At 48.6% G+C, this 17,596-nt stretch overlaps 1 protein-coding gene across 7 annotated transcripts in view; it reads left to right on the top strand.

The window, feature by feature from the left end:
- Nucleotides 1-17,596, top strand: part of VWA2 (von Willebrand factor A domain containing 2) — a 48,222-nt gene that overhangs the window by 18,582 nt on the left and 12,044 nt on the right. For 6 of the 7 annotated variants that reach the window (XM_070482700.1, XM_070482719.1, XM_044750401.2 and 3 more), the window contains 4 exons: nt 2,110-2,219; nt 10,458-10,652; nt 14,459-14,592; nt 15,234-15,366. In XM_070482700.1, coding sequence (XP_070338801.1) covers nt 2,110-2,219; nt 10,458-10,652; nt 14,459-14,592; nt 15,234-15,366 — 572 coding nt within the window. The remainder of the gene's footprint in view (nt 1-2,109; nt 2,220-10,457; nt 10,653-14,458; nt 14,593-15,233; nt 15,367-17,596) is intronic. The other variant, XM_070482704.1, reaches the window with a different exon arrangement.

Raw genomic sequence — 17,596 nt, 5'->3', positions numbered from 1 at the left:
CCAATATCCTGTGAGCTTGTATTTCGCACATGTGGAAGTATGTCTGTAGGGTAAATTCCTAATAGCCCCATCCATTTGTAATTTTCAATAAATATTGACAAACTGCTCTCGATGGATGCTGTAACATTTACGTTCTTATCAACAGTGTTTGAGGACCTGGTTTCCCCCTGCAAATGTTGTATTTGGCTTTTTGCTAAACTGATATAGGAAAATGGCAGCTCAGTGTGGTAAGGTCAAGCATCTTTTCATATATTAAAAAGCCATATGTATATCCTTTTCTGGTGATCTCTGTTTTATCCTTTACCCATTTTTCTGTCAGATTGTTGGTCTTATACATATCAATTCCTAGACACTCTTTGTATATTGGGGAAACTAACTCATTGTCTCTGACATGAGCTGCAAATAATTTCTTCATTTTCTATTGCATTATGGTATGTTTTGCTCTGCAGAAGTTTTCTTCATGTAGTCAGATTTATCAGTCTTTCCTTTATAGCTTCTGGAATTTGTCATAGTGGAGTCTTTTCCACTTTGAAATTATGAAGGAATTCTCCCAAGTTTTCTTCTAGAACTTTCATGGTTACATTTTTCACATATAAGTCTTGAATCCCTTTGCAATTTATCCTTTATTCTTTTGCAGATGGCTATCCAGTCATTCCAATATCACTTACTGACTAGACCCTCTTTTCCCCACTAGTTTTAGATGCCCCCTGTATCACACAGTAAATTCAAGGGAGATTTCAAAAAGGTTGCTCCTCAGAAACTTCTTCCTGAGCTTCTCTACTGCTCTTTTTTCCAGTGTCCATGTCCCTGACTTGCCCATCCAAGACTTAAATTTCTTCCTTGTTAAGATGTCAACAGCTCCTCCTCAGAACTTCCTGTGGGAGGAAAGCCCAGTGGGCTGTGCTCACTGGGAGCAGATGCAGCCAGCTTGGTGTGTCCAGTGCTTTGATCAACTCCCAAGCCCCAGGCTTGCCAAGGGCTCATCAGTGAAGGAATTCAAGGGGTAAGCAAAAGGCAGCATCATTGCTTAAATATGAATCACTTGGCCCATTTGCAATCTTGGCCAGAAGTGGGGTTAGTTATGAGAACAGTAACTGAGAATGTGGTTCTCCAGAGGTTTTGGAGGGCCAATGATGAGGTGCAGGGCTTGGGCCCTTGAGAGGAAACCTAAATGTTGATAGCCATCTCTGCTCTAGCCACACTAGTGTCCTGAGGGTCCACAGAATGACCTGACTCAATTTCCTTCTCCAGTTTTGCAAGCCATTGCATTTTTTCCTATGGCCTCCTTAAGGAGGATGCATAATCTGTTTGGAATCGCCAGTGGCTCTCACTCCCTCCACTATAGAGGAACCTCAGTTCCAGTATTACTTGTTTCAGGTTAGGCTGTTGACTCTAGTCTGGAGAGCTGGTCTTTCCCTAGCATGGCAGGAGCAGGCCTGGAAGGGCTGACCCCCTGCCCCCAACCAAGCACGGGGTGTGGTGGCTGTGGTGAGTGATGAGCCACCAGCGATGATGACTGTGGTTGGCTTCTGCGGCAGGCCGACTTGGGTCAGCGAGCATTTTCTTGAAGGCTTGTGCTGGCTGCTGAGAAGAAAAATGGTGTAGCTGAGCCTTGTGAAGATCATAGACACCAAGTCCAATGGCCTGGCTCCCTTTCTTACTAGTCCTGGGCCAGATCTGTATCCTCTCTACATTGTAGTTTCTCCAACAGTAATGTGGGTATTAATAGTGCCTCTGTGGAGTAAGTGAAATAATGTGTGTGATTGTGTAAAACTACCTACATCTAGGAGGCATTCGGTACGTGTGAGCACAGACCCTGCCCTAAAGATGCTCACAGCTCAGCTGAGCGAGCTGCCAGAATGTGGGCCGGGGAGATGGAACTGGTGGTTGTCAGTGCAGAACACAAGCAGCTTTGATATTTCCTTCCAGATCCTCCTCCTGGTCTTTGGATCCTTCTTTTAGGGAGAATGGAGAAGAGCCGGCGCTGGTATTTGTTGAGTAGGCAGGAGGCAGGGTTGTTAACCTTTGTCCTCCTCCCTTCTGTCCCCTTAGGAATGTTGTGACTTGACCCCCCTCTCAGGCCCCTGGGCCCTCTGTCTCCTACTGCAGGTCAGAGTGGGAGCGTTCCAGTTCAGTTCCGCCCCTCATCTGGAATTCCCCTTGGATTCATTTTCAACCCAGCAGGAAGTGAAGGCAAAAATCAAGAGGATGGTTTTCAAGTATGTACAATCAGATGCTGCCATGGTTAGGAGGAAGCTATCTGCTCTTAACATCGCTCCAGAGAGGGCTGTGGGCTGGCTGCCAGCGCCCAGCTGTGCACAGTGGGTGATGAGAATTCCCCTCTCAGGGCTGCCCCTTACTGTTACATGGTAATGTCTCAGGTGGGAACTTCAATGCAAGTTAAAAAAAGGTATTTGCTGCTATTGTGTGTAATTGTCACTTACCTGGGAGAAGGGACTAGTGAAGGTCGGGACTGGGGTAAAGAGCATGAGGTGCTGGGAAGAACACTGGCTCCTCCTCCCAGTTCTGTCCCTGGTGACCACCGCAGCTTGGCCAGTTCACCATGCTTTTGGAGCCTCGTTTTTGTGGTCTAAAAAGAGTAAGTGCCGTTCTGTTATTGAGAGAGCTTTAAAAATGATGAGTAGCTGTTTATGTGCTCGTACACATCCTATAAATATATGTATGTAGTGGGGTCTTAACTTTCCTCACGAGTCAGCTGATGTGTGTGTGTATGCACATAGGTCTATACATGTGTTTTGTGTATAAATATTTTATATATGTGTGTATTATATATATACACACATAAACATCTAGGTGGATATGAATGTGTTATACACACGCATATATACACATATACACACACACACTGTTCTTCACAAGCCCTCATGGAAGAATGCCTGTCCTTGCCACTTGCCACTCTGATCTCTGGATCCTCTTTGGTTTCTGATGCCCTGTGTGCTAGTGTCCACTGAAGTCCTGCTCAAGAATGTGGTCCCAGCCATTTATGGCCGTCACCTCCAGTTGCAAAGACCCTGAGCTCTGAGGTCCATTTTCCAGCCTCAGGCCTCTATAGGTCTGCCAGTGTGCTCAAAAGCACAAATCCCCACACTGGGCAGGAACTTTGGGGATCCTACAGGCCCCAGGGACCCCCACTGACTTTATTTCAGGCTGTTTATCCCAGCCCTTTCCTCTGCCCATGGGTGCCCTGAACAGAATGAGAGACAAGTCAAAAACAAGAAAGTACAAAAGGAAAAAGCACATTATGTTTCTTAAAATCTGTGTTAGTATATGCTGACCTTTCCTTATTCCCTTGGAGCCTCCAAGCATGGGTTGTATAGAGAACAGTTGTGGCCTCGCTCCTGTATCTTGGGCCCAAACACACAGAGCAGCACTTGTCAGAGTAAGACCTTTGGTCGGAGATCTGGATCAGAATTGCCAAGGGAGTATGGTAACACACAGGTGCCTGGACTCTCCCAAACCCACGGAATCTCTCTCTGGACCGTGACACTCAGAATCAGCACCTTTACAAGCTCTCTCCCTGCTGCTCCCTGGCCCTAGGACTGTACACACAATAAGTTTTTAAAGCAGCCTTATTGAAATGTCATTTAAATACCATCAAGTCCACACATTTGATGTGTACAGCACAGTGGGTTTGAGTATATTTTCAGAGTTATGCAGCTATGACCATAATCTAAGTTTAGAACATTTTCATCATCCTAACAAGATTTTCATCATCCTAACAGCACATAAAAAGATGCTCAACATCATTAGGCATTAAGGAAATGCAAATCAAAACCATAAGGAGATACCATTTCACACCCACTAGGAAGACTAAGATAAAAGACAGAGAATAACAAGTGTTGACAGGGATGTGGAGACACTGGAACCCTCCTACACCGCTGGTAGGATTTGTAAAATGGTGCACCCACTTTGGAAAACAGTCTGGCAGTTCCTCAAAATGTTAAATGTAGAGTTACCATATGACCCGGCAACTCCAAGAGAATTGGAAATATATGCCCCCACAAAAAATTGTACACAAAAACTTGTAATGTCCATAGCAGCATTATTGATAAGAGCCAAAAAATGGAAATAGTGCAAAAGTCCAGTGGATGAATGGATAAACAAAATGTGATATATCCATACAGTGGAATATTATTCAGCCATGAAAACAAATAATGACATGATTCATGCTACACTGTAGATCAACCTTGAAAACTCTCCAAGTGAAAGAAGCCAGACACAAAAGGTCACACATTGTATCATTTCATTTATATGAAATGTCTGGGATAGGCAAATCTATGGAGACAGAGAATCAAGTAGTCATTACCGGGGCTATGGGGAGGGGAAATGGGGAGTGACTGCTAATGTATATAAGCCTTCTTTTTGGGGTGATAAATATGGTTTGGACTTTAGATAGTGGTGATGTGGTACAATGCTCTGAATATACTAAAACCTACTGAATTGTATACTTTAAAAGGGTGAATTTTATGGTATATGAATTATATCATTATTGATATATTTTATTGTTAAAAAAAAAAAGTACTTTTGGGGCTTCCCCTGTGGCCTAGTGGTTAAGTTTAGCATGCCCCGCTTCAGCAGCCCAGGTTCAGTTCCCAGGCATGGACCTGCACCACTCGTCAGCAGCCATGCTGTGGTGGCGACCCACATACAAAATAGAGGAAGATTGGCACAGATGTTAGCTCAGGGCAAATCTTCCTCAGCCAAAAAACCAAAAAAAAACAGGGAATCACTTTTGTACCCATTATATACACAGTAACATTTACAGAAGAAAAATAGCCTGCTGATTTAAGTTTAGGACTGAAAGTCAAAAACTGTTTGGGTGGCTTCAATTCAAATGACTCAGCCCTGCTCTCATCTGGAAAACTACGCAAATCACAGTGAATTGGTCCAAAAAGGCATTGTAGAAATCACCTCGTGTCTCTTCCAACCCCTTATTTTACAAGGAGGGTACTGAGGTTGAGAAGGAGCAGGTGACTTGGCCAGGACCACAGGGTCAGGCTGCTAGTCCAATAGCCCAACCCGCTGTCCTTTCCCACCTCTCCCCACCCACCTCCCTGCCCCCTCCCCCCCAAACCCCCTAAATAATTAGTTGAGCCTCTTCTCAGCTGTGTTGAAAGTCATACCCAAGGGCTCGAGAGCCAATTATTTATGACCTATGACATCCAGAGATGCATTAAGAATGTGCCAGATGAGGCCACTGGAGGTGGGGAAAGAAGCCTCTTTATGTGTCTGAACAAGGTCAGCTCTTCTTTGGGGGCTGTGTGGGGTCAGCACTTGTGCATCCTGTCTGAGAGAGCAAACGAGGCAAGGAGGCAGGCACTGATTTTTTGGCCACACTTGCAGGGTTGCTGAGGACACTAAACAGTAAGCACGCTATTATTAATCAGAACAGAGGAATGTTGGCCGAATGGGAGCCATGACCTCCCCAGGGCTCTTTACCCTTTTTCTGCAGTGGAGTTTTAAATTCCGGACTCATTAATACAGCTCTCCCCAAAACCCAAAGCACTTGCCTTTCCAGACCAAGGCCATCCCCTAAAACCACCCTGACAACCGCCTTGTTGCTACTTTGCAATATAAAAAATAATACAATCGAACCTTCCAACATCGCACCCTGTGCTAACGTAAAATCAGATAAGCATAGCCAGCAATTGGCTCCCGAATGCCTGGAACTCCTGGCCAGCTGGCTGTGCAGGGAGCTCAGTCATTCCATTAATCTCACAATAACACAGCTCTGAGTTTTCTGTGATTGAATTCTTTTGGACCCCATCTGCAGCTTTATCAGTTCACTGTATTTAGATAACTCTACAGAAAGAGCACTCGCCACTTTACCTGAGCACAAAGCACCTTACAGCCTCCTCTGGCCTCTTGCAAAGCACATTAACGTCTAAACGTAGCTTTTAGAATAGTTAAAATTACCAAGCACTTTGCTCTTTTTTGACTCAATATTATTTGGTGCGTATTCTGGCGTAAAGCTGCATTCTTTTTCATGTTGGTCCTTTTAAATGCTTATATAATAATCCAGGGAACTGAGCTGTGACAATGCATTTAATCACTCCCCTAAAAAGACATACTTAGGTTGATTCCAGGATTTTTGTCTATTACAAAAACAACAGCAAAAAGCCTGTAAACAACATCCCTGTACCTAATGTGAGTTTGCTTATGAATTATTTTCAAAGTCTGTTCTGTGGACCACCTGCGTCAGAATCACCGGAGGCAGGGGAGGGGCGCCTGGGTTTCAAGGTGGATGAATTCTCGGGCCCAGTCACACACCTAACAGTTGGGACTCTCTGAGGACGGAATCTGAAATCCACATTATTACATCTCCTGAGACTCTGGCCTCAGACCTCCCTGTGTGGAGCCAGACCCCGTGCTCAGAACAGACTCAGATAGAGATGCTCTATGGGATAAGCGAAGTGGAGGTAGCAGTTTCTTCTCATTTCCCAGGGTTCAGAAACTGTTAGCAATCTCACCCGACCTCGGTCGGAAGCCAGTAGAATGTTCTACTGGGACAGGCCAGTTAGGGTGCAGAGGTGGAGAGCGTGGGCGGCACAGGCATTTGTGTGCTGAGCGATATGAAGTGTGGACACCACAAAGGCCAGTGGAGTTGGCGGCCCGGGCTCTCGTGCCCTTGAAATTTAATTTTTCTCTAACCACAGGCTGGTGACTACGAAGAGAGAGGTCCAGACCCACTCAGAAAATCTGGATTGAAATAGAAAACCAAAGTATAACTGTGGAGGGGCGAGGGCAGACCAAGGATGCGGGACCACAGCCAGGAGGCCGTGGGACGCGCTACCAGGGTGAAGGCACAGGGAGCTCTGGGGCCGCGGGGGCACCTGGGCTTTTGGTGGGAAGAGAGTTTTATAACCTTTTAGGCATAACAGTATAGAGCAGGGGCAGCAAAGTTTTCAGTAAAGAGCCATAGAGGACATATTTTAAGCTTTGAAGGCCATGTGGTCTCTGCGTAGAAAGAAGATTAATGAACTGGGCGTCTGTTTTCCAAGGCCTTTGGGTCCACAGGCTGTAATTGACTAACCCCCAGAGAGGAAGGACCATTGGCTTTGGAATCAGCCTGACTGGGTTTAAAATCCGGTTCTGACCTCCACTCGCTGGGCAGTGACTTGACTGGTTGTGTAACCTTATGGTTAAGAACTTGGGCACAGGAAGTGGAGGGTCCAGTGTTCAAGTCCCACCCCCACAGCTCATGAGCTGTATGACCTTAGAGCAGGCCCTTCTCTGAACTCCCTGTCTCCGAGAGCTGTAGTGAGAGCGACACGAGCTAAACACCTTTATACACACACACGCACTCTTTTTTTTTTTTTTACTTTTTATTAAGATTATGATAGTTTACCGCCTTGTGAAATTTCAGTTGTACATTATTGTCAGTCATGTTGTAGGTGCACCACTTCACCCTTTGTGCCTTCCCCCTACCCCTCTTTCCCCTGGTAACCACCAATCAGTTCTCTTTGTGTACGTGTTTAACTTCCACCTATGAGTGGAGTCATACAGAGTTCATCTTTCTCTATCTGGCTTATTTCACTTAACATAATACCCTCAAGGTCCATCCATGTTGTTGTGAATGGGACAATTTTATCCTTTTTATGGCTGAATAGTATTCCATCGTATATGTACACCATATCTTCTTTATCCAATCATCAGTTGATGGGCACTTAGGTTGCTTCCATGTCTTGGCTATTGTAAATAATGCTGCGATGAACATGGGGTGCATGGGACTTTTGGAATGGCTGATTTCAAGTTCTTTGGATAGATATCCAGTAGTGGGATGGCTGGGTCATATGGTATTTCTATTTTTAATTTTTTGAGAAATCTCAATACTGTTTTCTCATACGGTTCCTTTTTCTCCACAACCTCTCCAACATTCGTCACTTTTTGTTTTGGTTGTTTTTGCCATTCTAACAGGACACTCACACACTCTTAGCAGAGTGGTGCCTGGCACATCCTAAGTGCTCAGTAAATATTACCAGTTACTGTTGCTATTCTCTGAGCAGGGGTTTCCTCATCTGTTAAATGACGATACTGTTAGCACCTTTTACTATAGTTGTAAGGATCACATTCAGTCACAAGTAGGTGATGTGTTTGGCACAAAGTGGAAGCTCAGGATTACTGTTATCTCTTAGAATTGGGAGGGACCCGCCCTGTGGCCGATCGGTTAAGTTTGCCTGCTCTGCTTTGGCAGCCCAGGGTTTCACCAATTTGAATCCTGGGCGCGGTCATGGCACCGCTCATCAAGCCACGCTGAGGCGGAGTCCCACATGCCACAACTAGAAAGACCCACAACTAAAAATACACAACTATGTACCGGGGGGGCTTTGGGAGAAAAAGGAAAAATAAAATCTTAAAAAAAAAAGAAAAAAGAGAAAGAAATGGGAGACAGTCTGCCCTTCCAGGAACCCTAGTAGAAGACTCTTTGCAGACACTGAGCTTTGGTGAAGGTAGTGGTCTTCACAGGAATCAAACCCCTCTTGGCTGTCTTCAGTATCTAACATGAGATCCAGCCCAGAGTGAGAAGAGTCAGGGGCATCCTCTGTGATGAGCCCAGTGCCCAAGCCAGGCCCTCCTCGCCAGCCCCACAACCCAGCTGGTGTTGCTTACACCCCTTCCTCTGATCAGGATGGCCTCCTCCTTTCCTGGTCAGCAGATTCACCAACACCCCATCTGGACGCTTTCCCCTCTGAAGCCTGTTCCCTAAGAGCTCCTCCCCACACTGAACCCCTCCTCAGAACTCTTGTTATTTGCGTCCTTTCGTTGATATTTCTTATCTGCTACTTTATAGGTCTTGTTTCTTCAGCTAGACCAGGAGTTCTTTGAGGGAGGGAGCATGTTATACTTCCTGGTCTTTCTTCACTATCTTCCATCTGTTGGGTCGACAGAAATACTAGTGGGTTGACAATAGTAAGTGGCTTTTTAATTGATGCAGATGCCAATATATACAGTAGACGAAGAGTCTTAATTCTAGGAGTTGTCCATTCTTGTTGACATTTATTAACTTCATGGATCTCCACAGAGAATTGCCCTCTAAGAAGTCACTTAAAATAGAAAGCATAGCAGTGAAGAATATTCTAGGCCTGGTCCATAAATTATTCCCAAGCACAATCTCCTATGCTCTTTCCTCACCTCTCTGCTGAATGGAAGGGACTTTGAGGACTGAGAGGGAGGTAAGGAGCCTGGATCCCTGAGTAGCTCCTTGGACGAGAGCAAACCAGGAGAGGTGCCTAGGCAGGAAGACCCATGTCAGACTTGCAGGAGAAGTAAACAGTTTTAGTGTTAAGTTAAAAAAAATATGCACACGCACATTCACACACACATATACGTATGTGTCCACACACACATACACACACAAGAATGCTATGCTTCTTGTCAGTTGGATGTTTTCACATTAGAAGAATGTGAGGCCCGTAGGCTCCTCTGAGAGGGCCGAATAAAAGGCAGGCATTGCCTTGATTTGTACTCAGAGTGCAATCTGAGAATAAATGTGTTCCCCTCCTCACATCTGTAGTCCGTGATTGGTCAGCACTGCAGAGTGACGATCTAAGTGGGTTCTCTCTAAGCATACAGTTAATATCATGGCGACTCCATCAGCCTCCACACTGTCGCTCATGTTCAGATGCGTTACTGTCCACTGAAAGGTTTGGCCTAAAATCCATTGTAGGGAGTCATTATTTTCTGCCCAGTTGACACTCAAAGCTGGCAGTCCTCCCTTTGAGGATAAGCTGGCAGTCCTCCCTCTGAGGATATTTGCACAAGATTTAGCAGAGATGCTGTGCTGGGATTCCAAGCTCCGTCGACAGTCCCTGTAACTGGGCTGTGAGGATTAGAGAATCTTAGCATCCTGTAGAGATGGAACCACTGTCACCTGTCCTGATCTGGAAGTGGTCAAACAGTTCAGCCTTCCGGCACCCAACCCTGCACTTGGAAGAAAGCCCTGATCATGGAAATGACCCTCATCAGACCCTTGCCCCAAAGCCCTGTCCTTCGCTCTCATGGACTCTTACTAAGCTCAGTTATCTGCTTTCCCACCCCAAGGAGATGTTGAGCCGTAACAAGAAGGGAACGATACAGGGATGGGGGGGATGGGAGGTGGGTGTTAGAACAACGATAAGTCATCAGCCCAGAGCCATCACTGGGGGAGAGAAAGTAAGAACACACACACATAAAGAATGATGTTATTACGTAATGCAACAGAGATGTGCAGGGTGAATCTTAGGTCCATGGGAAAAGTTAATTTCTGTTCATCATTGTGGTTTAGATGGTGAGAAAGTGCATATCTCTTGGTGGAACTGTCACTTTGCGCCTCTGCTGGGGGAAAGCGGCCGTCCCTAATAATGGAGGGGCCCATTGTTTCAGGCTCTCATTCCAGCTTCATCTCTCTGGATCCCTGACGCTTTCTTCTTTGTTTTTTTCCTTCTGGGTGAGCTCAGAGGAGGGCGCACAGAGACAGGCCTTGCTCTGAAATACCTTCTGCGCAAAGGGTTCCCTGGGGGCAGAAATGCCTCTGTGCCCCAGATCCTCATCATCATCACTGACGGGAAGTCCCAAGGGCATGTGGCACTGCCGGCCAAGCAGCTGAAGGAAAGAGGCATTACTGTGTTTGCTGTGGGGGTCCGCTTTCCGAGGTAAGAGATTCGGTCACTCTGGCTGGGCCCTCTGGGTTGGCCTGGGGATATGGTGCTGCTGACCACGGGGAGAGAGGCGAGCTGGAAAAACCATCCTGGTCCTTCCAGAGTCTGTCTTCTCCTCCCTTTGCTGTGTAGCCTCAGAGCACAGGGAGCTCCACGTGTTGGGAAGTCTGAGAGTTTGCGTTGTCTTTAGTCTGAACGAGAGTGCCAGAAACTTGACTCAAATTTATTTGGGCAGAAATGGCAAGTTGTGGACCCATCTAATTGCACTGGGTGAGTCAGGGTTCCCCCAGGAGAGGCAAGAGCCAGGGACTTCAATGCCACTAAGCTGCTTTCTGTCCCACGCTCCTCTCTGCTGTTCTCTCAGCTGACTCTCTTGGGAAGCTGGGACTGTGGCTGCAGGCGACATGCAGCTCACATCTTCCCAGCTCCACCCTGGAGAGAAAAGACTCTTTCCCCCAGTTTTAAGTGGAATAATCCAAGAAAGGATTCTGCTTAGCCTGTGTCACAGGCCCACTCCTAAAGGAGGGGAGTGGGGTCCGTGACTGGCTGCCCGCCTCCAACCACGTTTCTCCGGATGCTGGAATGTGCCTTCCTAGAAGACAGGAGGGCACAGGTCCTCAATGCTCTCAACCCTAAAAACGAAGGTGACCTCTATGGACCTCTAATTGTTGTTGGTACTAAGTGAAATGACTCTGCTCTGGGCACTGTGCATATACATAAAAATTTCTTTATTAATTTCAGTACATTATTTATTCTCTCAATCAGTAAACATAGGTTGTCTTCCTCATGCCAGATACTATTCTAGGTTCTCAGGATACAGACAGCAATACAAAGTCCCTGCCCTCTTGGAGCTTCCATTCTAGGAAAGGAACTAGATAATAAACAAGTGGATGAATAAACAAGTAATATAATTTCACGTGGAAATAAAATGCAAAGGAAGGAAAATAAAGTAGGGTGAGAAGTTACAGAGTGATGGAGAATAGAGAGCACAGCTATTTTAGATAGAGATATCTGGCAAGGCTTCTTCAAGGAGTGGATTTTTGAGCAGAAACGTGAGTGGAACGAGGAACAAGTTTTCTGAGCATCAGGGAAAAGAGCAGGCAAGGCAGGCGAATGGCAAATGCAAAGGCCCTGAGGCTGTAGCTAGCTTCATGTGTTCTAGGAACAGCAAGACAGCCAGGGAATGGCTAGAATCTAGCCAGCATGGGGTGAATTACAAGAAATAAGATAGAAGAGGTGGGCAGGAGTCAGGCCTGGAGACTTTGTGGGTCATAGTAAAGACTTTGGAGTTTGTTGTGAGTAGGTTGGGATGTCTTTGGAGGGTTTTGAGCAGGGAAATGACATGAATTGGCTTACATTTTTGTTTCACACTAGACTGGCTGCCAGGCACACCGTAGACTGGTGGGGTGGGGTGGGGCAGAGGGAGAAGCAATAACAGGGGAGGTGGAGACACTAGTTAGGGGATCTTTGGAGCCGCTCACATGAGAGAGAACATCGCTGGTAGTAGGAAAGCGGCTGTGACTCCGCTGAGGGAATTGGATGTGGGTGTATGCGAGAAGAATAGAGGATTTGGGCCTGAGCGCCAGGGTGAATGGTGGTGTTATTTACTGAACTGGGAAGGATTGGGAGTAGAACAAGGGAAACTGAGTTCTGTTTCAGATGGATCAAGTTTGAGCTGCCTCCTGGCCGTCTAAGTGGAGAAGCTGAGTAGATGGGTGGGTGTAAGAGTCTGGAGCACGGGAGAGAGCGCAGGCAGAGAGGCTGAAATTGGGGGTGGTTTGTAAAGCCTCACTAGGGTCAACTCAGGCGTGGGTGCAGAGAGAGGATGACCGAGGGCCAGCACACGCAGGACAGAAAGAGGAGGAAGATAGAGGGAAGGAGACTGAGGTGCCACCATTACCATGGGGATAGCCCAGATCGTGCCGTGTCCTGGTGGCAATGATGACCGCCACCACCACCATCATCGTTGTTGTTGTCATTGCCAATAAGTTGCTATTTAATGCAGGCTGTCTCATCATTGGCTCTTTGTGAGAGACCTTGCTTCCTGGCTCCCTGGCCCACACGGTGCTGAATAGAGTGCCTTGAACATCACAGTTCAAAGGTTTGTCTGTGAGGATGGAATCCACCACACACTGGAAACCCACGGCCCATTCTGGGAGTTTCTTTTCCAGCTGCTGGCTGCAGCAGTGCCGCTCAAGGTCTCTATGGTGGAGGTCCAGTCTGTTTTGTTTTGTTTTTTGTTTTTTCTAATCCATCATGGACTGATACATTTTTAAAATACAATAAAAAAAATGAATTACTAAAAAAATGAAATAAAATTTAAGCTCAAATGTTTATTACTCAGTTCAGCAGACATAAAGTGACTCTGTCAGGCTGCTGCACGGCTAATGTCTAAGTGCTTACTCTCAGTGTCTGCGCTGGTCTAGGGTGAAACGGTCTGGGGACCCGCACAGGCCATGCTTTGATCATCCCTGTCTTAGGGAAATCAAGAAGCTATAGATCGGGAGAGCGGGCGTTGCTCAGGTCTGAATGGGCTGAGCAGCAGACATAGGAACCCTCTGAGGAGGCCTGTTGGTCTGCCAGGCCCACCTGACCCCTCCCCACCCTCCTAGTAAAAGGCTGGGTTGCTGTTGACCAGTGGTTCTCAAAGTGTGTTCCCTGGACCAGCAGTATCAGCAACACCTGGGAACCTGTTAGAGCTACTCATACTCGGCCCCCACCACATTGAATCTTCTGCGATGAATGCCTCAATCTATGGTTTATCAGGCCCTCCATGGTTCTGACGCCCACTGAAGTATGAGAACCACTGCTGAGGGCAGCATGAGGCTCTGTATGACTCTGTTCCCCTTCTATATTTATTGAGCCCCATCTCTGCTGATTCTCAACTCTGGCTGAGCATCTGAATTACCCAGGGAGCTTTTAAGAAAGTCTATGGCTGGGCCAGGAGAACTAAGGGTGGGGCCAGGCAGAGCTGCCCACAGAATGCTAATGTGAAGCCAGAACTGAGAAGCTCCCTTCTGTGTGCCAGGCACTGTCCTAGATACTGGAAGAAATATCTGGTTTATATGGCTTCAGAGGAAAATGGGGAGTTTCATATAAGTAAATTTTAGAGATAAATGAAGTTTTTGCCATATTGCCAAACCTTGGTCTATTTTGATGGGCAGGATTCTAAATGCATTATGGACTGCCTTGTCTTCTTAAAAAGAGGTTTCTCAACATGACTTAACCCTTTCTTCATGCCCTAGTGTCATCATCCCACGCATCACTTTTGTCCTGGGCGCTAATGGTGATGCACTCTGGCTATCAAAGTATGCTGGCTTCTTCCTCTCATGGCTTCACATTGCTGGCCTGAGTTCTTATGTCCACTGTTTGAATTCTTCAGTATTTTTTCTTTTACTAGCTGTCCTTGTTGGCTCTTTCTTGCTATCACCTAGAACCACTTTCCTTCATTTGCTTTTTGGTTACTTTTTTTCCTCATCAGCTGTGGGTTACAAGACCAGACAACCAATCTGTTAGGACCATGTCTGAAATAAAAGTCAAGGGTTCAAGTGTGAGGAAGTTTGCAGGCTGTAGCAGGCACATGTTGTGACCCATGGCTGGGTGTCCTCACGGTCTGTCTGTGGTTCACTTCTCCATTTTCACCTGCATCCTAGCTGGATGAGGTGGCAGTTAAGTAGCTTCTGGATCATGGCGTGATGTTGCCATCCACAAGGAGCCTCCGGTCTGGGAGATGGGCGGGCAGGAGGAGTGTGGGTATGGGTGATGAGGTGATGTAACCTCTCTGCTGGGGCCGGGGGCAGGTGGGAGGAGCTGCACACACTGGCCAGCGAGCCGAGGGAGCAGCACGTGCTGATGGCTGAGCAGGTGGAGGATGCCGCCAACGGCCTCTTCAGCACCCTCAGCAGCTCTGCCATCTGCACCATCGCCTCTCCAGGTATGACCATCCAGGCTGGGAAGGAGTGGCCTTGCGCATATGGAAGTGGGGTGCGGGGTGGGGAGGGTTCCCCAAGGCAAGAGGTCATGGCTCAGGAGGCTCCTTAGGGAGGGCGGGCGAGAGGAACGTGGTCCAGCAGCCTCGGCCCTCGGGCACTTTGCTCTGTTCTGCCTCGCTGTGTCTGGCCCTGTGGGTTTCTCAGCTGGGAACCTTGAGCTTGTCTCCATGGGGTAGAGTGGCCAAGGGCTTGGGACCCAGGTCTTGTGGGACCCCTGTGCCTGTCCCCTTTTTGGGAGGAAGAGCCAAGTCAGCTCCCCACTGTGGTCAGCACAGGGAGGCTTCGGCTTGGGGTGACATCCTGCATTCCTAGTCGTCTTTGTCAGGTCCACCCAGGAGCTAGAGTGAGGTACGTTATATAAAGCATACACGTGTGCATGGGATGTAAAAGCTGTGTGGGGCGGGCCCTGTGCAGGGGAGATGCTCGGGGACTGGCTGCCCAGCCAACAGGCAGAGCAGGACCCTGCCCCGGTGTGCTCTGCCCCAAGAAGCAGAAGGTAGCCCGGGCTGAGAATGGTGGAACCGTGGGTGGGGGAAGGAGTCCTAACCCTGTCTTCTCCATCCTGTTTGCGCTGTGGACACAGACTGCAAGGTCCAGCCTCACCCCTGTGAGCGCAAGACTCTGGAGACGGTCAGGGAGCTTGTCGGCAATGCCCTGTGCTGGAGAGGATCTCGGGGGACCAATGCCGTGCTGGCTGCGCTCTGTCCCTTCTCCAGGTTCGTCTGCAAGGTCTGGGGTCAGAGCTTGAGGGCACAGCCTGGGTGGGGACGGAGGCTCCCAAGGCCGGGCGCTCACGAGCTGCAGGGAGAACAGCTCTTTGGGGCCTTGGTGGTGGAACGTGTGACAGGGATCGGAGGAGGCCTGGGAGGGAGCCAGGGACAGAGCTCGGGGGCTCAGGCAGGGTCACAGCTACTCAGTATCAAAGTCTTGTCAACACGCTCCCCAGGTACCCAGGGTGTGTGAGGGTGGCAGGGACTCAGCCGCTCTGGAAGGCTGGTAAGTCAGCCAAAAGCTGGTCCCATAAGCCAGTGGTCTGGAGTTGGGATAGTGGTCTGGTAATTTGCTTCCTCTCAGCGCTGGCTTCCACATTTCTGGGGCCTGAGTGAGGCGAGAGGCTTAAGATCCTTGGATGAATTCCAGCTGTGGAGGCCATGGGGGGGATGCTGGGTTCTTTAGGACTCTACTCAGGCACTCAGGAGCACCTGCTGCCAGGCCATCAGCCATTCCCTCGCAAATCCCTGCACCGTCTCTCGGCACTTTGTCCAGACTCGCCTACCTCTGTTGCAGCGCCTCTACTCAGCAACTGCTGATCTAGCCTCTCGCCTTTTCCGGAGGGTCAAAGTGGCATTTGGACCAGTTGCATCTTTGCCCTTGGCCTGCCCCCGTCCATGAGATCAGAGCACACACACAGAGATGAAATGAATTGGCTGAGAAGCCGTGAGGGCCAGGCTGGGCTGATGCAGAGCTGAAAGGCCATCTTGGCAGGGAAGGGCCATGCCCTGCACATGGGTCAGAGGAAATGGGGCCTTGTGCCATGTCAGAGGCCACTAGAGGCTCTTCAGAACCCGAGCTTTCACCTGAAAGGAGGCAATTCTTCCTTCCCCAGTGAGCATGTTCTAAGAGCCCACTCTGAGCCGGGCAATGTGCAGTCACTGCCCCCAAGAAGCTCGCAGTCTAGAGGGGGCATTGGACAAGCAGACCAGTGACCACCTGAGGCATCCCAGGTGCCAGGATGGGACCTGTCCCCCCTGGGACGTCATGGAGAAGGCGCTGCTTGAGCTGTCTTGGAAGATGCGGGGGAACCGGGTGGCGGTGGGCGGAGGCATTCAGAGCCTGGAGCCACGGGGAGAGGCTGGTGGGTAGAGAGGACACGCATGGCTTTGTGCTTGGACTCTGGAGGCAGGCTGCTGAGTTTTTAACCCCAGGATCACCACAAATGAGCTGGGAACCTCCCCCTGCCTGTGTCTACACTGGAAAAGGAGTGTGGCAATAGGATTGTCAAGAGCGTGCAGTGAGTTAATATGCAGAATCACTAATGTTGCAGCCTCCCAGAGTGATGTCTGTGTATAGTAAGCTCTGCTTCATCAATTCCCTCATTCAAGAAATTCTGAGGGTCTTCTAAGCTCCCGCCACTGTCCCAGGTCCTGGGAAATCAGCACGAACACCTCAGAAACAAATCTGCCCTCAAGAACTGACACTCTAAAGACAGGAGGTAGCAACGAACAAAACAAATACATAAACTATTAAGGTGGATACATGCTATAGGGAAAAGGGATGGGTCAGGGTGGGGTAGGGCCGAAATTTCAAATAGTGTGGGCATGGAGGGCCTTGCAGAGAATGGGGCATTTAAGTCAGACCTGGGGAGGTGGGGGACAAGCGAGTACAGATCCAGGCAAAGTCCTGTGAACAACAGTGTCTGCCCCAACACCACCAATCCTGGTGCAGGCCTGGGGGACAGGGTGGGCCCATGGAACTCTCTGGGCTAGAACTAGTGGTTTCCTGAGGTCACTAGGAGTAGACATGGAGGAGGGGGAGTAGATTTCTCTTTCATGAGCTGGCAGCGTGGCAAACTTCTGACTTCAGCAACTCCTGGAGTTTGTAATTGACGTAGCATTTATCCTAAGCAGATATTTTGCCCCAGGAAAGACCCTGCCCTTGAGGTGAGCCCAGTGAGCCTGCCTGGCAGCCTGGGGTGGGATCTGGTTGGAAGAAGCCCTCCTTGGAAAGTTTGAGAGAACATTTTTGCCAACGCCCAAAGAGGAGACTCTCCCTAGCTGAGGCCATCTCTGGAGTTGCTGCCAACCAGGAGCAGGGCTTTCTGCCCACAGGACAAGGAGCCGCTCCTCCTGCAGCTAAGCCCTTCTCCCCAGAGACTCAGGAGAGCCGGAGGCAAGGCCCAGAGGGTGGAGTGCACGGGCTTTGGAGTCAGATGGTAGCGTTTGGATC

This window comes from Equus asinus, chromosome 2 (assembly GCF_041296235.1).
Source record: "Equus asinus isolate D_3611 breed Donkey chromosome 2, EquAss-T2T_v2, whole genome shotgun sequence".
Lineage (NCBI taxonomy): Eukaryota > Metazoa > Chordata > Mammalia > Perissodactyla > Equidae > Equus > Equus asinus.
Note: the sequence above shows the minus strand (reverse complement) of the source record. Positions and strands in the feature narration are given on the sequence as shown.